The 27,761-nt window shown below is 47.1% G+C and overlaps 4 protein-coding genes and 1 long non-coding RNA gene across 14 annotated transcripts in view; 2 read left to right on the top strand and 3 right to left on the bottom strand.

Annotated features, from left to right (window-relative positions):
* Positions 1-180: 180 nt before the first annotated feature.
* Positions 181-6,868, bottom strand: LOC144411484 (uncharacterized). Its single transcript, XR_013468664.1, has 2 exons — positions 4,873-6,868; positions 181-1,513 (listed from the first exon to the last, which is right to left on the bottom strand). It is a non-coding gene; the product is annotated as an uncharacterized LOC144411484 (long non-coding RNA).
* On the top strand, positions 1,510-6,944 carry lbhl (LBH regulator of WNT signaling pathway, like). The gene is made up of 4 exons (XM_040182183.2): positions 1,510-2,015; positions 4,625-4,697; positions 4,910-5,210; positions 5,955-6,944. Exons 2-4 carry the CDS (start codon positions 4,629-4,631, stop codon positions 6,023-6,025), a joined length of 441 nt encoding a protein of 146 aa, XP_040038117.1. The 5' UTR covers positions 1,510-2,015; positions 4,625-4,628; the 3' UTR covers positions 6,026-6,944.
* A 325-nt stretch (positions 6,945-7,269) lies between these two features.
* Positions 7,270-9,419, top strand: c5ar1 (complement C5a receptor 1). The gene is made up of 2 exons (XM_040182169.2): positions 7,270-7,322; positions 7,809-9,419. The coding sequence occupies exons 1-2, from the start codon at positions 7,302-7,304 to the stop codon at positions 8,865-8,867; spliced, it is 1,080 nt and encodes a 359-aa protein (XP_040038103.2). The 5' UTR covers positions 7,270-7,301; the 3' UTR covers positions 8,868-9,419.
* A 4-nt stretch (positions 9,420-9,423) lies between these two features.
* On the bottom strand, positions 9,424-18,991 carry LOC120822449 (dapper homolog 3). Its single transcript, XM_040182157.2, has 4 exons — positions 18,479-18,991; positions 13,122-13,254; positions 12,754-12,864; positions 9,424-12,267 (listed from the first exon to the last, which is right to left on the bottom strand). The coding sequence occupies exons 1-4, from the start codon at positions 18,707-18,709 to the stop codon at positions 10,763-10,765; spliced, it is 1,980 nt and encodes a 659-aa protein (XP_040038091.2). The 5' UTR covers positions 18,710-18,991; the 3' UTR covers positions 9,424-10,762.
* A 2,562-nt stretch (positions 18,992-21,553) lies between these two features.
* The window catches only part of gramd1bb (GRAM domain containing 1Bb), a 59,320-nt gene continuing 53,112 nt past the window's right edge, over positions 21,554-27,761 (bottom strand). For all 10 annotated transcript variants that reach the window (XM_078108541.1, XM_078108545.1, XM_078108547.1 and 7 more), the window contains 10 exons: positions 27,597-27,759; positions 27,296-27,488; positions 27,037-27,180; positions 26,827-26,945; positions 26,598-26,740; positions 26,368-26,471; positions 25,850-26,150; positions 25,333-25,440; positions 24,788-24,908; positions 21,554-24,084 (listed from right to left, as the gene is read on the bottom strand). In XM_078108541.1, coding sequence (XP_077964667.1) covers positions 23,995-24,084; positions 24,788-24,908; positions 25,333-25,440; positions 25,850-26,150; positions 26,368-26,471; positions 26,598-26,740; positions 26,827-26,945; positions 27,037-27,180; positions 27,296-27,488; positions 27,597-27,759 — 1,486 coding nt within the window. In that variant the 3' untranslated portion in view covers positions 21,554-23,994. The remainder of the gene's footprint in view (positions 24,085-24,787; positions 24,909-25,332; positions 25,441-25,849; positions 26,151-26,367; positions 26,472-26,597; positions 26,741-26,826; positions 26,946-27,036; positions 27,181-27,295; positions 27,489-27,596; positions 27,760-27,761) is intronic.

Below are 27,761 nucleotides of genomic sequence, written 5' to 3'. Positions count from 1 at the left end.
TCAGAGTGGCAGTCTTCTACAGTGTTTGATATCAACAAGATCAGGAATCAGGACTTTATTTGCATAACATGTCAGACATGCAAGGAATTTGACTTGACGTTTGGTGCGTAACAGCAGATGACAATGGAAGACAAGACAAAAATGCACGAGGAATAAAATAAGATGCTGAAAGAGAGACACTTTCACCATTTTACATGATATTTTATTCAATTTCAGACAAGCGTCACTTAAAAATTGGAAATAAGGAGTTGTTGGTTCTATGACTTCCTATGTGACAAAGAGGGGGTATTTTTTGCAGTGGTCTAGGGATGAGATTTGCTAAGAGGTTATGCAACCCTTCAGATTCCCACAACAGGCTGTGGTAGTTACAACATATTGTCTGGCAGTTTAGTGCAATCATAGAGCAACAACACACTATTTATTTGGTTGGTTGTACATTGAGGAAGGAGGAGAGGGGCATTCGTGCATCCCAACAAACCATAGAATGATGGAGGAGCAGGCTACCACCACGTCTGCAGATTGAGTGATGAATGTTTCTGTACGTTTTATTAATAGCGTTGCGTAATAGTGAAAAAGGCACTTGACAGCTATAGGTGGTAAAACTTCATGATCCCTCAAATTCTTCAAATTCTTGTGGCAAGAGGGGGGGTTTTAGTAAACATAACCTGTAAGATGTGGTAAGACACTAGTTCCGTCTCCAGAAGTTGATTTTGAGAGTGAGTATTGGACTGAATAGAATATACTATAGTACTTTATGGCCTTTAACAAGCTAGAATACAATTCTCAATACATGTTGCAGTTATTACATATATTTTTTTGCAACTTAAATATGACACTTTGTCGCAATTTAATGCAGATTCAAAGTCATTTGTAAGATATTGATGATCTTTATGTGTGATCTTTACTATGTATACACATATATATATATATATATATATATATATATATATATATACATGTGATCAGAAGATGCTTTCATAATTTCCTTCCCTCATACTAGGAGCAGGACGCCCTTTGTGTTGCACCAGCTCTGTCACCACCTTGTTCCATATATAGCCTACAGACTACAGAGAGGATTACACACGGCTGTTAGCTGCGCTCGGTCTGTTAGCCATAGTTGGAGCCTGTTATATATATATATATATATATATATATCTCTACTCCACCCGCCCCCACCCCACCAACCCTGAGCCCTCGATCCCTGGGCTAATCCCACGAATTGTCCAAATCTAAATCCACTGATGAAGCAGCGGCACACAGTTAGGGACACAAACACTCAGTGAGAGAGAGAGAGAGAGCGAGAGAGAGAGAGATTGCATGGATGGGGGGAGAAATAGAAACGAGCTCATATCAAAACGGGGCCAATATTCACCCTTGTCCATTTTGCCTTATTATGTGCCATGTGCTCATGTTCTGTGCTCTCCGTATGTTTCATTACCGATGCACCAGCCACCCGGTGTGCCAACTCATCAAAGGGGACCGTCGGGCTCGGCTGACGTCACCCATCCAGCTTCTGTAATCGAAAGAGACATTAATCCCGCTGCTCTCCAAAGCCTGGCAGTCGGGTGGGGTGGGGGACAGAGGAGGGATACTGAGCGAGACATGAGGAAGGAAGTTGGAAGCAGGGGACACAGGAACGCATGCAGCCTCTGGTACGGCGGACGGACTCGGCACGGAGCTGGACGAGTGAGACGGGTGCTGTCCCATAACGGAAATAGGAAAACCGGGCAGGCGACCGCGTCCTGAACCTCTGCTCAACATCCGGGACATCTGAGGGTCCAGGACGCCCCCCCCTCCTCCCCCGTCCTCCCTCCTCCTTACCCCCCACCTTACACAGGCTTCGCCCTGGAGGCCAAAAGCCTGCTTGAGGCCTCTGCGGAGGGGGAATGCTGTGGGAGCCGCTCGCCTCCTCCCGGGCCCCCCCGAGTGTCGCCTGTACTCATCGTGGAGGAGACGGGCTTCACCACCGTGAGGCTGTGCCAAGATGGGGACATCTGCCTGACTGCAAGTGAGGGGTAAGAGGGTGCTGAAATGTATGTGTGTGTGTGTGTATTTAAGGCACAAATATTACACACACTACAGAGCTAATGTTTTTTTCCCTGGTGGGAAGGCCCCTTATTTTACGCAACATAATCTAAGCCGAATACAACAAAAGTTTGCTCTTAAAGCTAAAGAGAGTAAAGTGTGTATGTTCTGATCATAAGGATGAGATAGTAAATATACAGCAGTTTACGGAACACAATCCACACGATTGGTTTTGCATCTAATTTAATTCATTGCATTAGAACAATGTGCTGCGACACCTTTCATGAGATGTTTCTTTTATGAATTGGAGGTTAATTTTTCTCCCCATTTCTGACTGAATGGAAAAGAAAGTGAGCACAGAAATATCTTCTCCATCTAGTTTATTATCACAAATGTCTCACACTTCCACCACAATTTCCTCTCCCTCATTACATTCAAATTACGGTGAACCTGTGGCTTTAAAAATTCAGCAGTGTGCTCATACAAAGACTGACAGTTGAGGCGAAACGTGCAGGTGTTTAGAGGAAGTGTATACCAGAGGGATTACACGGAGGTTAAGCTTCTTCATCACAATAGATGAAAGTTTCCATCCCGGGGGGCCACACAAACAGCTTAGCGTGGCACAGTTGTCGGCAGCATAATATCAGAAATTGAATTGTAGAGCGCCGCACATTCACAACTGGGTCAAAAAACGCTAGCGTCCTCCCAAAGCTGATCCCGTTTAGACGAGAACAGGGCGTTCTCGTTTTGGTGCTCATGCAAACTGGTTTAGCGGTTCTTTATTTGTAATAAAATACAAGGAACTCAAGGATGTTGAAGTCAAAACTGTGTCACATTTAGGCAGAAAAAAAATCAGCTTGTACTTCTCAAACCGTCAGACACACTTGTGAAATTGCAAATAACTCCACCGAGTGGAGGTACGAACGCGGTTTATCTTAGGATGAACAGTTTGCTGCCAGCACAGCAGCCTAATGAGTATGTTGGAGTAATGCTAATGTTGGCATGCTAACATGTTCCCGATGACAATACCATTTTTTTTTAGGGTCAGTAAATGTAAAATTCCCGCTGCTCAGCATCTGTGTTGTGTTTTGAAATACAAACCTTACCAAACCACCATTTGTTATTAATTCCGCATCGTTTTCTGATGGCCATCCTTCAGAAAATTGAGCCAGCCGTGAAAAAGGAAATTCATATTTAGTCTCCTCTCATGTACATCGAGCTATATTGTATCAGAATGTATTACCTTGTACTAGCCGGCACACATACTGACATATAAGGAATCTGGTTTGTAAATCTAGAGCCTCTACTACGTGACATCCTGCTGCTTGATCGAGGCCCTTAGTGTGGAGCAGCACGGATGCATGTGACTGCTGCTATGAGCAAATAGCAAAAAGTACACGACGCCTAAATACAGAAAGACTGGAGATTAGATCTGTCCCTCAACTGAAGAGTAAGCAAGATTTAACAGATGTAGCCACTGAACTACAGGCTTCTCAATGACAACCGGCCCGATTGGTTCTTGCATCGGGAGGACAGGGAGACACAGCGAGACACAGCGAGACACAGTGAGACACAGTGAGAGAAAGAGAGCGGGATGAAAAGAGGATTCGAACAGATCCTCAGTCCTCTTAATCCCCCGTCGGCTTTTCTGGAGACCATAAACAGATTTAAAGTTGGATGTTGGCACCGGCTCATCCATGTTACTGAAACAGCTGACTACTTTACGGATACTGTATGCCGTGGACCCAACACACAGCCGGATGAAGGGAAACAGGTCAGGAGGAAAGCTGAGACTGAAAACGGATAGACGACCTAAAGGACTGAGAGATGACCTTAAAAAAAGAAGCTTCCACCTCTATGACTCACAGCTCTTTGTGAGCGCTGACAGCGCCAAAATACCGTGCATTTTTCCGTGCAAAATATGAGCGACAGAGGGTCATTTTGGCAGCAGACCCTGTGCGAGCTAATCTGAAGTATGAGTGCGTTCCAATATCTGAGAGCAGAATATCACATCACATAATACACATATTCAGACCGGCTTTGCCCGGTGACGCGCGGGGCAGAACAAATCTCCGACCAATCCACGGCCTGAATGTCGGATGCTTTGATACTACTGTAATTCAGCTTTGATGGGGGCGGGGGGGGGGGTCATAGAAAACCGGATGTACTGATTTCATCCAGCGCCACTCGCTCACTGTCCAGCTGCGGACCTCCTGCGTGCTGTGGGAGGCTCACAGGGACGGCGGACAGACTAAAAGCAAGGCCATGTAAGAAGTCCGTTGGCTGTCAATCACAGCGGATTTCTGGGGTTTGTTTGATTATTCTAACGAGGCAGAGATCCATCTCTTGACATGCAAGGATTCCTCATTTGGTGGCGAAGATGTTAGTGGTTCGACGGTTTACCCAAGAATATGATTCATTTAGAGTGAGGTGCTTTGTACAGAACTATGGGGCCCCTTGGTTTATAAAATAACAATATCATTAATTATTCCCCATTGCAGGCTTCACATTGACAAAAGAAGGAGAATGTCTCCACGGTGAAAATGGCCCTATTCAGTTTGTTTCTCATCTCTGTCTCTGGCTTTGTTCTCCTCTGCAGATGCATGGAGGAGACGAGCGGAGATGCAAACTGCCAAGACGTGCAGAGGAAGGGCCGGCGGTTATCATTCCAGGTACTTTCCCATTAACGTAATGTCACCAGACTGTAACCAAAAGGCACCAAACTCACAGCGAGCTACACACTACAGATAGACAGCAGCCCATCAGACACAATAAGTCCAGTATGTAGTGTGTGTGGGACAAAGAAGAGGAAGATCAGTCAACGTGAGAGTGAAACAGAAGCAGTACCAATGTGCCGGTGATCTCTTTCGCCTCCGCCCTCCAGATCTTCCCGGACCCCGTCGAGGTGGCCCTGGACCCCGAAACCACCATGAACAGGCTGGACCTCGACCACGTGAAGGAGCGTCTGCCCTCCATCGTGGTGGAGCCCACGGAGCTGAGCGAGGTGGAGAGCGGAGAGCTGCGCTGGCCCCCGGAGAGCGTGGACATGGAGGAGGACGAGGAGGACCTGTTCCTGGAGCAGTGCATCCCTCCGGCCAACATTGCAGACTGGGGAGAAGAAGAGGAGGAGGAGGAGGAGGAGACGTCGGTTATACTGAACGAGCACCACGGCATGACGCTCATTGGTGAGTTGGACATGACGTTGTCTCCGCTTTGCGCCCCTCTGATGATGAAGAAATCATAAAAAAATCCCCAAACTAAAAATGACTTTCGTCAGAATTGTTTCCGGTTTCTGTCTGTGATTTAAAAATGCACTTTCAACCAAAAAAACCCAGATAAACACCCACAGTCAGCAATTATTCCTGCACTCTTCTCCAACTCTTGCTGGGAAAACGTGTGTGTGTGTGGAAGTGAACCCAGATATGACGCTGGTGACAGAACCTCCACAAACCAAATGGCAAATTTCTGTGAGGGAAACAGAAGTGTGCGATTGAATTAGATGATCGTTTATCTTATATTATCTTATCCTGTATGTGCGCATAGAAACCCATTGTCAACCAAAGTCCGTAGTCTTCTCCATCCACACACGTACTCCAGCTAAAACTTTCAAAATGTTCAACAAACACGAGTCGCATAGCCAACAACAAGGAGAATTTTCTTAAACAATCTAATTGTCTGATGAAATGTTGTATATTCTAGGCACCCACATTTAAAGCAGAGATTCTGAATCTAGACATGCTGACTTCTCTAGTTTACATGTTTCAGGGGTCCATCAGTTTTCAAAAGTTCTCGAAATGCAGAGAGCTCAGAAACCCGATCAGAGTGACAGCGGATCTGTACGGGAGTCACTGCTGGAAGTACGAAACGTGCGCTGTTTTGTGTGGCACCGTTTGGCACGGCATGAAGACGGTGTACTTTTTCCCTTGCAGACCTTCAGTCCGACGCGTTCAGAGACGACACCCCCACCCTCCCACCGAGCAGCGCTCCGGCCCTCAACTGACTCGGGGGGGGGAGCCGGTGAGGAAACATCCTCCTTGATGGTGATGATGACGAAACATCCCGCAGTTTGACAGGGAGGGACGATGCAAAAGATGGAGCTGAAAAACCTGCATAGATGAGGAAAACACCAATCTCAAATTATGTTTTAGACGTCAAACCCCAAGAAACAGCTGCACGCCAATTCAATGTGTATGTTCGCATCTATATGAAGATGCACATGTGTCTGCAGCCAAAATAATAGAGACATATTTGCGGAGGCAGGGATTTTTTTTCTACTTTTAAGAAAACCTTTGCTGACGTTGTAACTTTATGTTTCATTTCCCTTATTTCGTGGTTTTTAAGGGCTCTCTGATGTCATGGAACTAAACCCAAACATCCCGCTGTGGCCGCTGGTTTTCTTTAGTTTGTGCTTTGTTAATCTACACTTCCCTCAACCTTATTATTAAACCTGCTGCTCGGAGTCACCATCTTGACCCCATAGGCGGCTTTAGAGGACATTTACCTGGTTATAGCTTCAGTTTATTGTGTATTAGGTGCTGCCCTGGATCCACTTGCTGCTGTTTTGAATCTTTGGAGCATTTTGAAAGGACCACATCCGTTGGTTGTACTACTCATTGTGACAAATACTGACTAACGTTGGGATGATCAATTTCCACAATGTTACCAGAATCACCGGTCACAGTCTTTGTTGGAAGTGGGAGTGGACATCCAGTTTGTTTTCATCCAGGTTGAACCGCCAAAGGTCCGGCAGCTCTGGTAGCTTTTCATTAACAGTTGTAGACACCGTCGAGAATTGTAATTGTGTTATGATACTCATTTCTGTTTAGGCTGATTTGTGAATAACTTGTATATATGAAAACATTTTGTGAAATTATAGAATAGAATCTGGAATTTATCAATAAAGTAATTTGTCCCACTAATGCGTATTAATAGTTTTTTGTTGCTGAGGACGTTTGAATAAATACACCAATAATTGTTAGATACATTGATACAGGATAATTATTTGAAATGTGAAAATGATATTTAAAACAATCTACAAATTCTTTCAAACTGAATAAACTTGCTTTTGTGTCAATAAATTTCATTCTAACGGAATGCAAATTACTCCAAAGAGTCTGTTTGCATGATGAGCGAGTGCTCAAAGGTTATTTCTGTTGTAAATATGATGATTTTCTAAATTAAAAAGAAAAAAGTACATTGTGCAATGGGGGGTGTGCGCGAGGTTATATCACGCAGCAGAAAGCAGAAGGACTTCATAGTTCTTTTCAGCAGTGACGATGCAACAGGCCACTGAAACCGTAAGTGTTTTTTTTAATTGGAACTGGATATTATTTATAAGATAATTTAACTAAACACCTCGAATTTATCATCTGTTATTATTTTGTTGGGTTTATGTAGGACTTATAGTTAAAGTTAATTTCTTTCTGGTGCACTTCATTTTTAACTATTAAACTTTTAAAACTTTTATTCTGTTATTTTTAAACTAACCCATAGCTTTATATACTAACCCATAGCTTTATATACTAACCCATAGCATTATATTTTATTTTATTCCTCTTGCACTATGTCGTCTTATCTGTCTTGTCCAACCGTCTGCTGTTAAGCACCAAGTCAAATTCCTTAAATGTCTGACATATTTTGGTAACATTTTTCCTGATTCCTGATCCTAATTCACATAAAAAATGTTTCTTGGACCAAATTGAAACTAACGTCTCCATATAATAAGTACAATGTCAGCATGGAGAAAAGCCTGTTGTAATATTTGACCACATTTCTATTTTCAGCTTCCACCAGCCATGTCAGTCACCGATGACTACTGGGACTTTAATTCAACTGACTTGGACTATAACTACACGCTGCCCGATATTCCAGACACGTTGAGACCCGAGATCCAACCGATCCAGATCGCGGCTCTGCTCTTCTACTGCCTCGTGTTCCTGCTGGGTGTCCCCGGCAATGCCGTGGTGGTGTGGGTGACGGGGTTCTGCATGCCCCGCTCCGTCACCTCCCTCTGGTTCCTCAACCTGGCGCTGGTGGACCTGCTGTGCTGCCTCTCCCTCCCTCTGCTCATGGTCCCCCTGGCCCACGACGACCACTGGCCCCTCGGCCCGGTGGCCTGCACATTGGTCAAAAGCCTGTTCTACATGGTGATGTACTGCAGCATCCTGCAGCTGGTCGTGATCAGCGTGGATCGCTGGATGCTGGTCAGCAGACCCGTCTGGTGCCAGAACAACCGGCGTCCCAGGAAGGCCGTCTGGGTGTGCGTCGCCGTGTGGTGCCTGGCCCTGGTGGGCAGCGCCCCCCAGTTCGTCTACACCAGGCAGATCAACGCAGGCCAGGACAAGCGGGAGTGCGTGACCCTGTACTCTCTACTCAGCGCCTGGCTGGTCACGTCCTACCGCTTCGCGGTGGGCTTCTTCTTCCCCTTCGCGGTGATCGTGGCGTGCCACTTGGTGGTGTACAGCAGAGCGGAGAGCGGACTGTCGAGGGGCCGGACGCGCTCCAAGCGCACGCTGAGAGTCGTCGTGGGCGTGGTGCTGAGCTTCTTCCTGTGTTGGCTCCCGCTGCACATTGTGGATTTCCTCTTGCTGACGGTGCCTCGGAGCTCGGCGCACAGGCCCCGGCTCTACCTGGCACACGTGTTGGCGCTGTGCCTGGCTTACTTCAACAGTTGCCTCAACCCGCTGCTCTACGTGTGTCTGGGCCGGGGCTTCAAGCAGAGCATGAACCGCTCCGTGCGCGGCCTGCTGCAGTTCATCAGCGAGGACCCGGCGACCCGAACGAGCGTCGCCACCAACGACACCAAGAGCTCCAGCACCCAAAAGGAGGCGACTAAAATGTGAAGTTGCGGTGACTTTGATGACCCAAGCGATGACCTTTGTGACACAATTACAACTTCATGGAAAGAACACGGTTGCACGTGCAGAGTTTTGCTGATGCAGTTGAATGACATGCAAAGATGTTTTTGTGATTGCCTCAGGATTGCAAATCTGTTGCGCAACATTTCCTGCGATGGCTCAACAACCATTTGCTTTATTCCTCCTCCTCAAGGATGATGTCAGCCGTTGTTTAGGAGCAATTCCATTTGAAATTAGATGTTTTATACGTCTTATTATACACGATTAAAACATATTTTCTTCTACATCACTTACCAGTAAAATACTCTGCCTTGTCCTCTTGTGTAACAGTAGCCTTGCATGCACGGACCACAAGAGGGAGCTACACTCTAAACCTGATTCTCGCTGGATGCCTCAATTCAATTCCACTAAGCACGTCTGCGGAAATCTTTTCTTTATTTTACACCGTTTACCTGATGTATACTTATGTTAATGTATGATGTCTTAAATTGATCTTGCACCCGTCTATAATAAATAAAATAAAAAAACGGAAGAAATGTGCTTAGCTACCAAAAAGCCTTTATTTACAAACTACATTCATTCCAAACAAGGCCACGTGATGGTATATACAGAAACACACATATTTACAAGTGTGTCCAATCCTGTGTAAATATGTTTCAATAATACGTGCACTTAAACATATGTGCGTGAATGCATGCATGTAGTATGGCTTCTACTCTGATGCACATTGGTCCCTGCAGCACAAAGTACCTGTGAACAACGTGGATATTCCCTCCTGAGAGAAGAACAATCAGACCACCGATTCTGAGACTGCGTGAGAACCAAATGTAAACATACGTTTGTTCTATTACACATTAGTTCAATCCTTCACAAATAACATTGATTTTTTCTATATTTCAAGATAAATCATTACTCTAAAGCTTCGAGTTTCCACCACACACTGAAGTATTATTTTTAGAAGAACTTTATTTCATGGGTCTGTAGACCCAATAATTCCTGGAAAGAACTATGTAGGACAGATGTGAAATATGCGGTTTAAAATGATACACTCCAATTATCTAGTGGTGACTACAGGCGTCTATTCAGTGCACAGCAAGTGAATATTCTAATGAACCATACCAATGAATATTCTATTGATAATTCCTTGGGTTTAATTAATCCAAATTACACAGTTCTTTCCAGGACGTTTTCAAGGACATTTGTGGGAAATTTTGGCCGAATTGAATCGACCCAAATGTCTTTAAAACGGTCAGTACCATCGTCGTGGGGAGGGTCGTCGTGGCGCAGGGGTAGAGAGGTTGGCAGTTTGAGCCCCGGCTGCTCCATGTCGAAGTGTCCCTGAGCCTTAATTGCTCCCCGGGCAAAAATGTAAAAAGCCATGCGTTAAAAACGTAATGTAAGTCGCTTTGGATAAAAGTGTAATGTACCATAAAATACTTCAGCGTCATTTCTAGAGCTTTGGTGTTTAGCACGACTTGAAGCTTTTGACAACGTACCTATTAGCTTTTAATTCATTAATTAACCACACATCATGATGAATTAACTATGAGGCCAACAGGCATCGAGACTGAAGCAATGGCAGAATATTCAGACACCAATTATCATCAATTAGAGCAGAACGGTGCTCATTAGTCTCGTGTCTTATTGCTGTCACCTACCAGATAAATTCAACCAAATGATCTCTGGCAGATCTTTAAATCGCATTTAAGTAAACGTGTCTCTCGCTACGAGCATCTTGAAACTCGAGGTAGGCAGCGCGTCAAAGCCGGATTGGTTAGTTAACAAATGACGGACGAGTATTCGCCGCAGCGTTGCTCGGGCAATGGCTTTAAAACACAGTAGAAAAGCTCACGGGTTCAAGCACTGATGTGAGCATTTCCTCACACGGTCGTCATGACTTTGAGGGACCCCGAGCGGAATCTCAGGATCTTCTTTTTGAGAGCGTGGGAGGCTTTGATCTTCACGAAGGCTTTCGGCTGAGAGGAGGCGTTGGCCGCCGCCGCCTGTGGCGACGGCGAGGACGAGGAGGAGGTGGACGCAAGGCGCGGCGGCAGCTGCTGGGGCCACACAAGCCCCCCGCTGCCGTCCGAGTCGCTGGACAGCGAGCTGGAGGCCGGCGAATACACCTCGCTCATGCTGGACTCGGACTCGACGGGCGGGGCGGCGGCGGCGGCGGCGTAGCCCTCCTCTCCACGGCAGAGAGGGGCTGTCTCCTGGTAGTCGGGGTGCCAGCGCTGGCCGTGCTGCTGGTAGTTCTGGTGTTGGGGCTGAGGCGGAGGGCCGTGGCGAACCTTTCGTGGCGGGCGTCTTTGGGACTGCCCCGCTGCGGCCTCCCCTTCGTCCTGGCTGAGCTCCAGGTTGGAGCACCAGCGCCGGCTCCCGCCGTCGCCGGTGCTGCCCGCCTGCCGTCCAGCGGCGTGGCCCCGGCTCGGGGAGGGGTCCCCTCGGCCCTGGTGCCTCTCGGTGGTGCTGTACCTGCGCTCGGGCAACACCCGCTGGCCCAGCAGGCTGTTTTCCGACTGCGATCGACTGGCTTTGCTGCCCGATTTCTTGGCTCTCTGTCGCTCGTTGTGGCTCTTCTTGGAAGCTCTGGACTTCGGGTGGTCCGGAGAGGCCACAGCGCGATTGGGCTTCGCCTGCTCCGGGTTGTAGTGTCTGGGGGAGCGCACAGGGGCGTGGCAGGCTTGCCCGGGGATGTACTGAGCACTCACTAAATTGTGTTTGGGATGAAGGGGGAGTTGTGGATGCAAGTAATGCTGGGGGGATGGGGGCTCACAATAAAAGTCAAGCGCCCCGGCACCACAGTTGGGGTCCAGGGAGGGCAGAGGTGACTGTAGCCTCTCGGCCAGGGATTGCGACCTGGACTGGGGGTAGGGCAGAGCAAGATAACAGTCCTCCTCCAAAGATGGGGCCTCTCCTCCACAGGCCTCCCCCTCCTGGAGGTCACAACCCCAACCCTGGCCCTTGGGGTTTGCCGAAAGGTCAACGTGGGGCTGGAAGTGGGGGTCAGGAAAGTGCTGCTCGGTGGTGAGAGAAGGAGTTCTCCTGTGTAGGGAGCCGTGCCCGGAGGCAGCGGAGTACTGGGGGTCGGGGCTCAGGGTGGTGCGAGGCTGACAGGGCCGTGGCGGGAGGGTGTAGCGCTGGATGAGGCCGAGGATGTAACCCTCGACCCTCAAAGCCAACTGGTAGTCCTCCTCCGTGACCTGATCCTCCGCCGGCTGCTGCTGCTGCTGCCAGGCCCCGCTGGCGTCCCACTGCCACGACTCCCCCGCCCCGCCTTCCTCGGCGATGCCCTCCAGGGGCGGGTAAGGGGCAGAGAAAGAGCGGGGGAGGGCAGCGCGTGGGACGGGCGCGTCCTGTCCTCCGTTCAGCATCAGGGGGTCTCCTGATAACCGGAAATAATGCAGTTGTGAGTCAGCGTGCAGGGGCGTAATTATTATAGCACAATACACATTAAGTGTTTGCACGGTGCAGACACTTCAGTGTGAGGTCAGTTGTTATTCTACAATGTTTTAGGGCCATTTAATGTTTTCATTAAATGGAATATTTATTCTTATAAAACAATTACACCTGATTCACGCATAGGGCGGCAACGACAAATCCAATCGCAAAATAAACCACATGCTGCGTCCATGTTTATTAATGTCTATGGATTATTGGAGAATAGACAACATCGAAGGAAAACACATCTGCCTTCTTCTCTTGATATTGGGGGGAAAAAAGGTGATGAATACATGCTGTGATTCAGAGGTAAATGATTGATCACGCAAAGACTAAAATGCAACACAAACATGTGTGTGGCTTCACTTAAGCATCAGAACAAGAAGGTTTTGTGTGTAGTCGTACGCTTGAGGCTGTCTGGATCTCTTACCCACAGACTTTGGCCTGTCGTTGGTGTAAGTCCAGGAGGAAACGGGCTCTGTTGACTCTGTGGAACAAGATCTCCCTTTAGGCGATTGACCCTCACTTGACTCATAAAAACCTACGGAAATGTGGTAATAGAAAGAGAGACACAGTGACTTATCATTCCATTTCTTTCGTTATGCACAAAGTGTCACGACAAACATGCAACAAAACTAAAGAACAAGCAAGTGGAGCACGGACGTATAAAAGCAGAAATAACATTAAAAATTCATTACAAGCGAGTGTGAAGACGTTTTGTTAAGAGATACACTCGGGGGCTTTATTGAAATAACAGTGCTTTTTTACAAGGGAGGAGCTTTAGATCTGTGGCCGTACCAGAACTCGGCCGACTGTCGCCTCCTTCAGCTTGAGCGCCATCATGGCCGCCGTCCTCCGCCTCGAACCTCAGCTCCCCCACCTGCTGTTCCAGCGCCTGCATCAGGCCCCATGGGGTGCTCTGAAGGGCACTCTGAAACACACACACACACACACACACACACACACACACACACACACACACACACACACACACACACACACACACACACACACACACACACACACACACACACACACACACACACACACACACAGGCCGTTTTTGTTAGTGTCGGTATTTCAACAAAGCAAGAAGTTCTTTGCGATAAATCGACTGGTTTGCAGAAACGCTAATGAGTCACTAAATTGTGCGTCCTTTGCTAATTCAAGGGTTTTATATTATAGGTGGACGGGTTATATTTGAATAGCGTTAAACAATTGAATAAATGGTGTGTAAAGTACACAACTATCAGCAGAGGTTGTCTTATGTTGTCAACATAACAACATTTATACAACGAGCAGTCACCTCATCCCCAAAGATGTATTTCAACCTGACGAGCAAAAAAGAATCATTGGAATTGTGTCGTTTGTAAAAATAAAACACAAAATGACACAACTCCCCTTCACCGGTTACTAAAACACAAAAGCGGACTTTGCAGGTGACCACTGTGCATCCATGTCTGTCACTGGGCCCCCGAGTCAGAACATCAATGATTTAACGCCTTTAAAGGGTGGGGGGAGGGTCTTTCTCACCCACAAAGCCACACACACACACACACACACACACACACACACACATACTCTAGGATGTTACGGTACGTGCAATTTGTCCACAATTTCTCATCAAAACCAGGGAGACACTCCACAGTGTGACTGCTTGAACGAGGTCGATGTCCCCACAAGACGGGTAAAACACGCGTACACGCGTTTGTATGTGTATTTTACATATACGCTTTTTGTTGGAGGGGACGCTGTGGACACTCATTAAGACTCTTCATTAGCAGAAGATTGAGCACGTCCTCGCCACAAGGTGACACTTTCTACATCACAAACCTGCGATGATGGAGCACCAGACAACCGCTACGGTCCCCTGCACTGTGAGCACCGTCTCTGTAACGCGGCGTGTCTGTGTCGATAAAACGCTGCCTACAGAAATGAAGAAAGGTCCCATTGTGTGCAAATGTGCAAAACAGCTGTTGCGAAATTATTCTAAAAAGCAATTTGTCATGGAGATACTTTTAGCACGACCAGCATTTTGGTCCAGGATGAAATATCGTAACTGCTGTTTGATGGATTTCTGTGATTTAAAAAAAAAAAACAAAAAAAAAAAAACGGGGTGTTGACAGCGGTGACCCCCGACCTTTCCTCTGGTGACACCGCGAGGATAATACTTCTTTCTTCCTTTCTTTTTTTTGTCACACAAACCAATTAAATGGGGAAACATCCATCAGGTCTGTGTGAAAGTGGCCTAGAAGATGTTATTTGTCACCGCCGGAAACACACAGCAAAAAAAAAACTAAAGATGGAATTAAATAATTGTGAGCTCGTAGCACTGAATCCTAAACGCCGATTTAGCATTAGAGGAACAAAATATAATGCTTTGCTTGAGAAGAAAAAGAAGAGGAAGAAGGGTCTCAAGCACTATTGGATGAATTACTGCGTCATTTGGTGAAGGCACTCATGTTTGACCTGGAATCAATGAGGTTTGTTGACCTTTCCACTGGTGTCATCGTGAGGGTAATACTTTTTTTTTGGGGGGGGGGGGGATAAATGTAATTTGGTAAATACATTTCCCCTCAGGATGAACCCTAATCCCTCAAGTGAGCTGCCGGCCCGTCGTCTGGTGAAATCATCAGTCCAGTACTGTGGCTTGTGACCTGATACTAGCGTTAAAATAGAGTACAGGCAAACGCTCTGAACAATGTCCTAAACACGTGCGTGCGGCCGTCGCCTCAAAACGGTGCCCTTGTCCAGAGAAAACAACCTCGGCCTGTGCAGGAAACTAGCACATCGCCACCCGGTGCTCATCTGTCAGTGTGTTCGGGCTCTGACTCCTTTGTCCTGCGCGCCGTAATGCAAACGCTTCATCGAGGCGCAATCGACCCGCGCTAACCTACGCTACCGACGCGACCTCTTCACCCCAAAACACGGCCCTTTCTTTTGTCTCCGCAAGAGTGCCTCTTGTCTGATGTGAACCGCGCATTAGCATAACTGCATCAATGAGGTTTTTTGTGTGGCATGAAGTCGAGAGCGGGGAGCGTCGTTTTAAGCTGCTGGTGTGGCGTCGGGGGGGAAATCTGGGAGTAGGGCAGACTATTGGGAATCAATTCATCAATGACACGAATTAACATTATTGATTGCTTGCGGCCCGTTTTGTGGCCGCGCCCCTCCAACCGAAAAACGGGAGGAGGCAACGGAGCTGGTGATTAAATTATAATGGTGAAGGAAACAAACAAACCCTTGTGCACCAACAAACCAAACACAACACAACATTTAGTAGTTGCGTCTCAGAGTAGGTTCATATTGTATTGGGGAGCATTCTTTGCAAGCGAGGCTTTTGATTGTTCTCCATTATTAATGGCCTCACACTGGTTCCCTGACACGCTGCACACTGTAGCGTTACTGTTCTCTTCCGTCCCCTGCTCCCGGCTGCTGGGGGGGGAGACAAGAGGACCCTGTGCAGACAGACTCACCTAGCCGTAGAGATGTTACACACCAATACTAACCTAATACTAACCAGCTCGGCAACATAAAGGTATCATTTTTCGACATGAGGAAAACAGAGGCTGGTTGTTCTAAGAGGGTTTTGATCCGTGGAATAAACCCCCAACGAGTCGCTGGTTTTAAAAAACGACCAGCCCAGGATATAAAAACATACGGACACATGAGGCATGAAGCAGCACTGCTGGACCCTCTATAATTGAAGCAATGTTGTGACTGGCTCCACACAGAGAAGGCTGTGTGAGGCCAGAGACACACACACACACACACACACACACACACACACACACACACACACACACACACACACACAAATACTAGACACCATGCCGCCAGTTAAACTGCTCGACTAAACTACTGACCCCTTCTTTCTTCAGATAGACACATACACTCACACCTTATAAATGTGCTCTGTTAATAGGAATGAAATTTGAATGATGAATTCTAATTCGACAGATGTTGACACAGAGGTGCTCCCAGTGTTGACATACGTGCAGCGAATGGCGTTCATTAGCATCCCCCTGACTCCGTCCTGCGTGCACCCGGGCGGGTGGGCTGTGAATGGAGTCTCTTAAGAGACGCGCGCCCCGGCTAAGCTCACGTGCGGGACCGGCTCAGACTATGTGCGTGTACGTAGTCTGTGTGCATTGTGTGTACTCGTGCACATACTATTTAAAATGCATGTATGAGTTATAGGTGCATATATATGTGGAATAACGCCGAGACATTTGGGGTTCCCTTTTTGTCTTTGTGTGGCAGCACAAAAGCGGAGGAAACCATCCAGTGATCCGCACCAGCGATCGGCCTCTGCTGAGGAGACTCACTAATGACACACACACACACACACACACACACACACACACACACACACACACACACACACACACACACACACACGAGCGGTTCAGCAAAGGCACAAGACTAAAGCACAACATACTGCAGACACATGCATGCTGCACCAGTTTCATACACACACATGCACAGATGATGATCCCAATCTTGATTTGAATCCACCGAGGGAGGGTGGAGGGGGGGTGGGGGTTCTAAAAACAAAAAAAATGCGCCCCCCCCCCCACAATGATTTGCATGTCATACACTCATACACAATTCATGCATTCTCTTCCACTCGCTTCAAACGTGCGCAGTAGGTCGCCGGGAGGGAGGTCTGAGCTTCGTGCTTTCCCAGCTGCTGTCTGGCGTCCCACAGCTGTCAACACCAAACAAACCGTATCCAGGAGGAAAATACAGGCCGGTCAGACAGGTCTCGCGTTCATGGCGAGCGCCGGCAGGCCCACAGGACGATCCCACCGTGAACTGAGCATTTTGGGGGACTTTAATCCACGTGGTAAATGAGATCGGGGATTTGGTCACGGAACGCAGATGGTGACCTGATATGAGATATGAGGACTCAATCTGAGACTTCAATAAGAATAAAATAGATTCTCTCCACCCCCCCCCCCCGCCGTGTAATTACTAACATGCTCGGGTGAGCAGAACAGATAACAAACATCAGTTTGCAGAAAACGAGAACATGTGCAGTCCTGTGGGAGGAGGAGGAGGTGGGGGGGGGGCTTTCAAATGAAGACAGTCTTTGTTTTTCATTGGACATTACAGGAAAAAGTTGAGCAATCACCAAAGGCCAAAATCCAAAATACACCACAGGGGCCGTGTGATTATCCCATAACCATAAAGGCCGCCCGCGTCCCCTTATCTGGACTCATTAGTATTCTGCTCCACATGCGCCTATTGTTAGACCCCCGGCGGAGGAGACAAGGAGGGAGGAGACAAGGAGGTGTGAAGAGGAGGCGACTGGTTTCATTTCGTTTTTTAACCCTCATCAATAACGGCTTCGTATCGCGGCGATGCTCAGACGGCAAGACGAGAAATACGCACAGAGACAAACACGATTTACGGGGCTCATTGGTGCGTGGAACTTTCTGGAGATGGTGGCGCCGTCAGCCAAAGTTGCATTCGTCTGCGTTTGACCCGGTTTCTTATGCTCATGTTAATCCTCGGGGAAAAAAAATGTTTTTGCGCAACTTCGCACGAGCCCGACATAAGAAAAAGAAAAAAAAATAAGCCACCTCATCAATTCTCCGGAGGGTACTTCTGACGTACAAATGTTAGTTTGGAAGAGCAGAAGACATAATTCATTCCTTTATGATGTTCGGAGGGCGCAAATAAGAGCGTGTTACGTGGTAAAAGCCACACAAGTCCGTGATGGGGGAACAATGGGCCATTAAAGAGTCGCTCCGTGGAACAAACGGCGGGCGCTCCACCCCCTGGTTTCGTTACCCGCACGCAGAAATCTCAGCCCGAGCACCGAAACGCATCATTTCAAACAGAGGGGCCATTAATCAAGTTGAGTAACTTTGTTTCCATTTTAATTCCTCCCCCCTCGCAGAGGAAGGTCACCGCGAGACAAAAGGCGCAGCGCGGCCCGAGAGTCAAAGTAACGGTCAGGATGCGCCGTCTCGGCCCGATGTATTCACAACTATGTAGGAGCACGGAATGCCCCCCCACCCACACGCGCACACACACACGCACACACACATACACACACACACACACACACACACACACAACGGGGCGAGTCCGCTGGCATCCGAACACGCAGGAGAGAAAAAAAAGGACGCCTCAAAAAAGTTACTTACCAGCTGGCGCCTCAGTGTCAAGTTCTCCTGCCCCCAGCTGCTGAACCCCGCCAGCTCTCCTCCGGCGCGGCCCTCGAGCAGAGGGCCCCCCAGGGCCAGCGCCCCCAGCACCAGGCACTCCTGCCTCTGCTTGCGGAGCTCCAGCTCGCACAGCCCGGACAGACTCGCCTCCAGGCGCTCCTTGGTCCGGCTGCGCTCCGAAGTCGCCGGGAACGAGAAGGCGCGATGCATCGCGCAACCCGTCCCGAAATCCCGCACTTCTGTGCACAAGAAAAGAAACAGACTCCCCCCCCCCCGCCGCCGCCGCCGCCCCGCTCCGCTCTCCGGCGGAGTTTGCGCTCTCCAATTTTGCGCAGGTTTTAGCGGCGCATTCGCTGGCTACGGAGAGCCACGCCGCATCCCGACGCCTGGCGTTAGTGCGGTGGCTTCGGAGCGGTACATTTTTCTATTTCGCAGCTGTCAAACGCAGCACGGAGCCCCCGCCCTCTGCGACCAGCCACGGAGAGAAAAGTGGGAGTCATTCCTCCTCCCCCCCCCTCCCCTCTTTGCGAACCCAATCCCGGCCTCCATTGGACGCGAGGGGCTGTGGCATTGCTTGCGCGTGACGTTGCCCCATCCCCCTTGATTCTTTGCAGTGACGCGTCGACCTCACCCCTCTTCCCGTCGTGGTCCGGGACTAATGGACCGCTTCAGGGGAAGGCTATTTCTGGGAGTGGAGTGATAGACTGGCGGGGGGGGGGTAATCAAGTAAAGAGTGCAGCAATAATCAGAATAAAACTAGTGAAATAAGGCGTAACAATAGATGGCAATGACCTTTGTGTCACTGAGTATTCTAAAAACATACAGATGTTGCAAATGAAAGACGCCGTGGAAGGCACCGTATGGGTTAATGGGCCTAATCTATGGATCTGCATCAGCCATTTGTGTTTTTCTTTTCAGAAAATGGTATGTTGTTACCTCATTGTGCAATGTGGAATCAAGTTATCACTCTGTCTCCGTCTGCTGGCGTTCAGCTTCATGCCTTCAGGACGCGGAGGAATGCTGAACACATTCATTTTGGGAAATAAATAAAAAAAATTCTGGAAAAACATCTGGCTTTGCCCTTTTAAGTCAGTGACATATCCTATTTCATGGGTTACCATTCCTCGTGTCTTAGGCAGCATCTCCTCGAAGGATTAGCATCTGAAATGTTCTCTTCAAAACTAAAACTGCAGGATACCGTAGGAAAGGAATTTTCCACATTAACATGATCACACTGAGAATTTTGTTGTGTTTTTTTTATGTTTAACATTTAATTTTTTTACATAGACTGGTTTCAGTCTTATGCTTTTTAGGATTAAAGACCTGGATTAGAATCATAGCTTTCACTTTCAGTAAGAGATGAATATTTTATCTTGGTGCCTTGTTGATCTTCCTCTGTAATACCGTGAAGTCTCCTGAGGTCAAACATACCATGTTGTTAACGAATACAACTTTAAATATGTGAGATTCAGAACTTTTTAAAAAATGATTTGTCAAAATAAAGTATAAGAAAGTCTCCAAAAATGGCAACACCGTTTGTATATATTATATATATATTTTTATTCATACTTCCATTCTCTACTTCACATGAACCAGAAAGCCACTTTTATCTTCAGTCTCTATGAGGCAAAGTCATCAGCAAGTCAAAACCTACGCGCAGCGCAGGCTGGATTCCTTTGTCTGTGTGTGTGTGTGTGTGTGTGTGTGTGTGTGTGTGCACACACTGCAGATATACACAACATATGCTTACAGTATATTCATCTCTCGTAGAAATTACTTCACTAAAAGTCTCTCTAGAGAAGATCAGTACATTTTCTAAAAAAAGAAAGAAAAAAGAAACAAGACAAAGAAAACAAACAGTGGAATTCTCTTTGTGCAGAACTACACCAGTACATGTTTTTTTTTCCAAGACACACTCGAAGAGGAACATTTGCTATGTGTTTGATCAGTGGTCACTTCTCAGCAGGTTGTGTCTGAGTGTCAATCGATGCCGTTTGCCAGTGCTGTGCTGTATGGGTGGCAAATGCCAATTAACACAGTCGATGCAGCGCACAAGTCATTAAAACACGGCGGCAACCAGAACTGTCTCCACAGCTGAGCAGCATTAGCAGTCGTACAATCATTTGTGTAACTCTGATAACTGTGAAGACAGGTGTCACCTGTGAGGTCGTAGCTCAGATCAATTAAAAAGAAAAAAATTGGTCCGTAAAAGTCAATAAAACCAGAATTGGAGAGCGCAACCAACCCAATCAAGTATTTGAAGAACAGTATGAGAAGCTTTGCAATTTTTAAAGCCAAAAAAGCATCAAGCATCTGAAAAAAAAAAAATCCATTTCATCATACACTTCGAAAAACAAACACTTTAAAGCTTTTCAATCAAACTATGTGTATAATTTATATATATATATATATATATATATATATATATATATATATATATATATATATATATATATATATATATATATATATGACATATATGTGACATCTCAGTACCTCCACATACAAGAAGCATAGCTTCAATATAATCTTTCAATGTCATCAGGGTTGTGAAAGTGATTTCTATAAAACAGAAAACATTTCCACTCACATTCAGCTCTTTTTTGTTTGCCATGCATAATCATTACTCAGTGCCTTCTCCAAATGCAATATTCACACGCACACACAGCAGGGGTCCAATCCTGAAGCTTTTACGCTGCTCTCATTAAGTCAGTCAGTAACACGCCATGCAGGCACAAAGTAAAAAGATGCAATTCCCTCATACATATCCCTCGTGTTGCCTTGCACTGAAATAGACAACAAAGTGTCCCGGCCTTACGTTGGGCTTTGGGATGCGACATTGATTTGCATGTTGAATAGATTTACGAATAACTATTCCATCGTGCTGAAGTCATTTGTAAGCAATAACAACGGTCAGGGTTCAAATCAAACCAGACTTTCTAAGTTTGGAATCCCCAGTGTGATTGTCCAATGAACTAGAAGACATCACAGATAGTTTCATCAGCCCTGCGATCAGATCCAAACTGAACGGCTGCCATTTCTTTTCTTTCATTCTTTACCTGAAAAGGCCTTAAAGTGCTTAACTTTCCCTCTTTTTGTTAACACAATGACTTATTTGGAAGTGTTTTCAACACTCAGTGATCTCTGTGGACAAACTCTTTGCCGCACCAAGCTCAGCTCAACAATATAATAATTTGTGAAATACTTTTCTACTTCTTTCTTTTGGTTAATTTGAGTTGCGTAACGTTCATTTTCATGCTTCCAAGACAGACACTTGACATAGAGGAAGGGAGAGTATCATATGGGACGAAGTAGGTGCTTTTATGAATAGTTTGACATTTTGGGAAAACCGCTTATTTTCTTTTTTTTGCCAAGAGTTACGTGACAAAATTGATACCACTGTGACATATGCATGCTACGTATAAAGCTAAAGCCAGGTTAGCTTATCAGAAACAATGGAAAAAAGGGGAAACGGCTAGCCTGGCTAGTCCGTACCCTAACTCAGCGGTTAGCTAAGCTAACTGGCAGCTAGACAGTAGAGCCAGGAGATGGTTGGTTATGCATAAAGACTGGAAACAGGAGGAAACCGCTTGCTAAGCTAAGTTAAGCTAAGCTAAAAGGCTTCTGGCTGTAGCTTCATATTTGGCCTAGAGACATAAAAGTGATATCAAACTTCATCTAACCTTTGGCGAGAAAGTTAATTTGAAAACTATTCCTTTCAGAAAAGAGTTTTCAAACCACTAATGTGGTGACGGGAACAAAGAGTAGCTCATAGCGGGCAAATGAAGGGTTCATCTCCAAAATGTCACTTATCCATATACAAGAAAAAAAAGAATTAAAGTTTAGGTGATCAATTCTGTCTTCTTCCTTTTGTAAACCGTGGATTTAAGCTACTTTAGAATGTGTCAAACACTGACAGGAATTGTCTCAGCTACCCATCATTTTGTAAAAGTAGGTGTGACTTTGTTTTCGAATGTTGGATATGTCATTTTGGAACCAAACTCTTCAATTGTAAACGGTACCCTGGTGGGGCTAATGCAAGGCAGCATCCAAATGCATTAGCATTAAAAAAGGCAGTCTGGCTGCAGGAGCCAGAAAAGAAAAAATAAGAAACATACAAGTGTGGAATGGTAAAAATGTCACACTTTACAGCACACACTTGTGCACGCATGCACGCACTCACTCACTCACTCACTCACACACGCACGCACGCGCGAATATAATCACGCAAATGCAGAATCATTCCTGCACACTGGACATGTCACAGACATATCTGGCATGCATTTTTCGAAGAAAACACTTGTCGTTAGAAATTCTTTAACTGGTCTAGAGCTCTGATAATTTCTTTATTTACATAAATTAATAAATATAGGTAATGTTTATATATTTTGAAATATATATATATTAAATAATGAAATATTCTTATATATTTCAAATATATTCATAGAATTCTTTCTAATTTGAAACATTTTTAAAGAGATATAGTCACAGTTTAGTAATAAAACATGTAAGAACACAGATCTCCCTATTGGTCTGGCTACAGCACCCCCTTTTTCAAAAACGTGTGAGCTGTGATCAAAGTCTGCCTTCCTTTTCTCCAGGCTGATACATTCTAATCCAGTAGAAGGATGACGAGTGATGCAACGTAAGGAAGCTAACAATGTGGCAGGGGCGACTGATCAAGTGAATCGTGAACAACGTTAAAAGAACTGGCTTCGGTCTCGTCTGTCTTTAGAATCTACTTATAAATATTTAAACAGTCTGACAGGGAACCAGCCCTGACGGAGACCACGCGGCGGGCCAGGTTCACACGGGGCAACATGGACTCGCTGAAGCCGAGCTCCCCAGCTGCAGCTCGTCTTTTCCCTTTTGGTTGTGGGAGGATTCTGTACTTTGATCACATGGAGGTTCACTAAAGGGACGCTGCAGCGCGGACCCCTAGAGGGACAACTGGTTTGGAACAGTCTAGAGAGTATAGACGGCCATTAAGACGCAAAAAAGGACCCCCCCCTCCCCCCTTTCTTCGACTCAGTCTCTCCTCGTCTTCTGTTTTTTTCTGTTTTTTTTGACACACACATAGACTGGAACTGGACCACATTAACACTGACTGAGGAGCTAGGTTGTCTAAATGCATGCAGTAGTTTCCCTTATTCCTCTCTGCGACCTCTCGGGTCGACATGGCTTACAGTGGGATGCACTCGGAGAAGAAAACGGTCCGTCCCTCAAGGTGTCGAGAAGGAGCACCTTTACCACGAGTGATGGTGGGGACACCTCAGTCCTGTGTGTGGAAAGCGGCACTTTCTGTCCGTGGTTTCCTCCTCCCGGAGGCTTCAGCCTCTGTGCGCCGGAGACGAGGGACGCTCTCTTTGTGCCAGTTGGACCAGCTCCCTCGGTCCTCGCTTTGCGTCTTGCCGCTGCCCTCATACTGGTTCACAAACAAAACAGGTCCTACAGTATATTGCACAGCATGCCCTCATGGCCTTGTTGGCGGCGTGTCAGTGGTAGCGACTTCTCTTCTCCTCCGCCTCGGCGCTGTAGTCCCTTAAGCCAATGCCTCGCTGCAGGTTCAGTAACGAGTCTTTCATCTAAGGAAGAGTAATGAAAGTTGGCTTGTTTATCGATCCAAGGTGAGAAGATTATTCAATAGCTAATGTATATTATATATATTTACATATATATTACACACAGTTTATATATTCAATCGCTTCTTTTGAAAATGTAGCACCAGGTAAACGTACATACACATTTTTCTTTTTTAAACGGTTGCTTTTTTATTTATTATTTTATTTATTTGAATAATCATTGAGGATAACCAGAATAATTTCATAATATTGTAGTGTAATAAGATGTTCCAAGCACCTTAACGGTTGGAAATTAAATCAGAAATCTTAAACATGAACTGTAAAATGTCTCAGAATCCTTCTGCATCAGCCTCTTGTGTGATTCTCTCTTCACCCTTTGCCATTACAGTGTGCAGCAGGCTTTGTGTGGCGTGAGATTCCATGTCCCACACGTCCAGTAGGTCAAGTTCACTGGCTCACCGGCGCCCTCTTTCAGTGGGGAATGTAACGCCTTTCAGCACATCGGTCAACACTGTGTACAGTATCATGAAATACTCCACTTGGCCAAAAGGCTTGCTACCTCTGGTGTTAAAATAGGTTGTTGTGCGTTTATAGAGTGTCAGATGTGTCTGTGTGAGCCGTGAATACAGTACGTTCTGAATCCAGCAGACGCCACACACTCGGGGGGGGGGTCTTTTAAAAGTGTGTTCCTTTGTGTTGGGAGTACCTGGTCTAGCAGCACAACTGACGACTTGATAATCTCCCTCCATCTCTGCAGCTCGGCGTCATGGAAACGCTGCTGGGCCTCCAGGAGCTGGGCCCACTCCATCTGCGTCTGAGGCAGTTTGCTGGGAAACACGCATGCACGCACATTAGTAACATCAGGGCGCCGCCACTCGAGCATGACTTCCATTCGGAAGGACTCGCCAACATACAATTTGGCAAATTGTTTCAGTAGGCCCAGAGCTATTCAGGGGGAATTTTAGAAGCTCAGTGTTTTCCTGTCGCACACGTCAACGGCCATATGGATTTAGTTTAGTCTGTGCGTGTCCGTAGCTGTGTGCGCGTAGTTGTGACGGCGTCTCGGGCAAACAGCCAAACAGAACGCCACTAATCTCTGCAGCAGGAGATAACGTTTTCTTTGTATTCTAAAATGCACAAACTACCAAAAAAACAGATTGTATTTCCTCAATAAATCGGTTCGGTAATAATGACGGCTGCTAAAATATTAGCCGTGTGTGCACTTGCGTGTGTGTGTGTGTGTGTGCGTACCTTTCATGGAGCCGCAGACCTTGCCAGGTTGTTAAGGACTGTGTCGAGTACTCTAACATCCACAGCTTGTAGAAGAGCATCATGTTGAGGAACACCAGCAGGACCAGGCTGAAGGGGGCGGGCAAGATGGAAAAGGGATCAGTCCTCCCCTTCACATTTTGAACAATTCATGGTGCCTTCAAGTAGCTCATCCGTTGATGGCAAAACAACCTCTGTGCTGGGAGAACATTTCAACATATTCATCTGGCTATGCTGGCTGATCACATTATGTACCTTAGACAGATCCTATGGATGGCAATGAGAGGAGAGGAAAGAGAGGTTACACTCAAGACAACAACAATGAGATATTTATAAGAAAACAAGTTGGTCTGGTTGTCTCTATGCGAATGAGACAAAAAATGACAAATGAAACACAAAACGTGAGCCAGAGAGGATTCTCCGTTTTGACATATGTGAAATGGGCATGTGTTGAAGGTCTCTGCGTCCCTACTGCCGGATAAACGAGTGCGTTTCGTACACAAAGCTGATGATGAGCAGCAATTTGGAGACGCTGTACAGAGCGAGGCCTCCTGGCAGCCGATGGGCGTCTGAACTCTGGTGCCTGGTTTGCGTGGAGCCGGCCACTTGTTTGATCCTCTGAATCACTTCCTCATCCGTCGGCGTGGTAACGGGGCTGAGCGCCTCGTCCAGATGCTGACTGCGCACGTGGGGGAGCGGCCTCTTCTTCCGCCGCACCGTGGAGTTCTTCACCACCTTGGCCTTCGGAGACAGCTGCTGGGACTCGGTCAGTAACTCCTCCAGCTTGGCCAGCTCCAACTCTGAGAGGGAAGACGACAGCTGTTACACGTTCGTGGGATTCACGCAGATCGCCACACCTGTTGAAAACGTCTTTGTGAAGCATCGGTTGAGTCTATTTTCTCTCTCCTTAACACCAGCCGAGCATACTTTAAGTGTTTGTTTCTAATTGCTAAAAAAAGACTTGCACTAACAAATATATTGCAACCCTCAGAACAGACAAACAAAACTCAAGGTTACCAAGGTGACGGAAGTTCTGTTCAAGTCCGCTCCAGAAGTTTTTCTCTATGAAGCCTTTGACCAGCCCCCACGGCTGCTTCCTGTAGCGCAGCTCCGTCGATACCCTGAGAGGCCAACAGAAACGTATTCATGCACAGACTCCGACATTGAGGTCATCAAACTGGAAGTAGAGAGCAAGTTGCTGAACGTGATACGAGGTCTGGCCGGTGGTCCGTGAGCGTCTTCCTCACCGTAACCGACACTTGTTCTTGGCCACCCTGGTGAGCACGTAGCGGTTGAGGGTGTAGAAGTAGTCGTGGTAGGGCACGTCGTGCGTGATGACCTCGGCGTCGATGATGTAACACTCACTTTCCTGGCTGGCTTTGTACAGAGTCTGATCGAAGAAGGGGAAACGCGGTTTAATTCATCGTCGCTCCCCCACCTCAGAGGGTGCGTCTGAGACGCGGGAGTTGGCCCTACCTGCGTCTCCGTGACCGTGGCGGTTTTGGGGGCGAGTGGGTTGGACAGCGAGATGGTGTAGAGGATCTCCCTGGTCTGGTTCCCGTCCGCCTCTTTCTTCCACGGGTGGTACACCACATCTGAACAGCAACGTGACGAGAGCGCTAATTAAGCGACCACATTTCCGCTGCAGAGAGACCGGGGGGGGGGGGGGGGGGCAGGGATACCGACCTGAGAATCGCCTCTGCTCCATGAAGTCATTCATGAACTGCGACTCAGTGAAGAGGATCCCGTACAGCTTGTCCACGTTGAACTTGTAGATCTCATTGATGTGCTGCCTGCCGTTCAGGTCCTCTTGAAAGGCCTGCACTTCACCTACGGGCCCAAGACCAGATGGGAGGACTAATTCAGCTTATTACAAGAATCATGCATTCGTGTCAAAGGGGAGGTGTGTGTGTGTGTGTGGGTCGATCCTGTTCTGTGCCGTTACCCTCGTCGTGGGTTTCCGAGGAGTCACTGAGCTCGGTCGGGATGTCTTCGTTGTCGTTGAAGTCCAGAGACGGCGAGGGGACAAGACCACCAGGCCCGCTGGTGGCAAAGTTCCTCTCCTCCAACAAAAGGGGCAACGCGAGCAGCTCGCCGTCGGGGAGGCAGTCTGCGTACTCCTCCCCTGGGAGGTCGAACTGGAGAAAAGAAGGACATGAGCATCCATCGCTATCACGGAAATGTCCCGTAGTCCGTCTGACCCACACAGGTCTCTATGTCTAACTGCGCCGATGAGTGTGACTCACTGTGATGGGTGCATCATGGTTGCCCGGGCTGGGCAGGGTGCTGCTTGGGACGATCTTCTTGTGCGGCGGAGGAGGGCTCCCCTCAGGCTTAACGTCAGCGCTGCTCTTCGACAAGTTGTCGTTGATGATCTCATTCTCTTCGTTGGGAATCTCCTCGCTGAACCT

The sequence above is a fragment of the Gasterosteus aculeatus genome, chromosome 1 (assembly GCF_964276395.1).
Source record: "Gasterosteus aculeatus chromosome 1, fGasAcu3.hap1.1, whole genome shotgun sequence".
Classification (NCBI taxonomy): domain Eukaryota; kingdom Metazoa; phylum Chordata; class Actinopteri; order Perciformes; family Gasterosteidae; genus Gasterosteus; species Gasterosteus aculeatus.
Note: the sequence above shows the minus strand (reverse complement) of the source record. Positions and strands in the feature narration are given on the sequence as shown.

Coding starts and splice junctions, on each gene's coding strand:
- LOC120822449 (XM_040182157.2), bottom strand. CDS start 18,709: ATGCATCGCGCCTTCTCGTTCCCGGCGACTTCGGAGCGCAGCCGGACC. Junction 13,255..18,478: donor TGACACTGAGGCGCCAGCTG/GTAAGTAACTTT, acceptor TGTGTGTTTCAG/AGTGCCCTTCAGAGCACCCC. Junction 12,268..12,753: donor CGACAGGCCAAAGTCTGTGG/GTAAGAGATCCA, acceptor TCCGGTTATCAG/GAGACCCCCTGATGCTGAAC.
- lbhl (XM_040182183.2), top strand. CDS start 4,629: ATGGAGGAGACGAGCGGAGATGCAAACTGCCAAGACGTGCAGAGGAAG. Junction 4,698..4,909: donor GCCGGCGGTTATCATTCCAG/GTACTTTCCCAT, acceptor TCCGCCCTCCAG/ATCTTCCCGGACCCCGTCGA. Junction 5,211..5,954: donor CCACGGCATGACGCTCATTG/GTGAGTTGGACA, acceptor TTTCCCTTGCAG/ACCTTCAGTCCGACGCGTTC.
- c5ar1 (XM_040182169.2), top strand. CDS start 7,302: ATGCAACAGGCCACTGAAACC. Junction 7,323..7,808: donor TGCAACAGGCCACTGAAACC/GTAAGTGTTTTT, acceptor TTCTATTTTCAG/CTTCCACCAGCCATGTCAGT.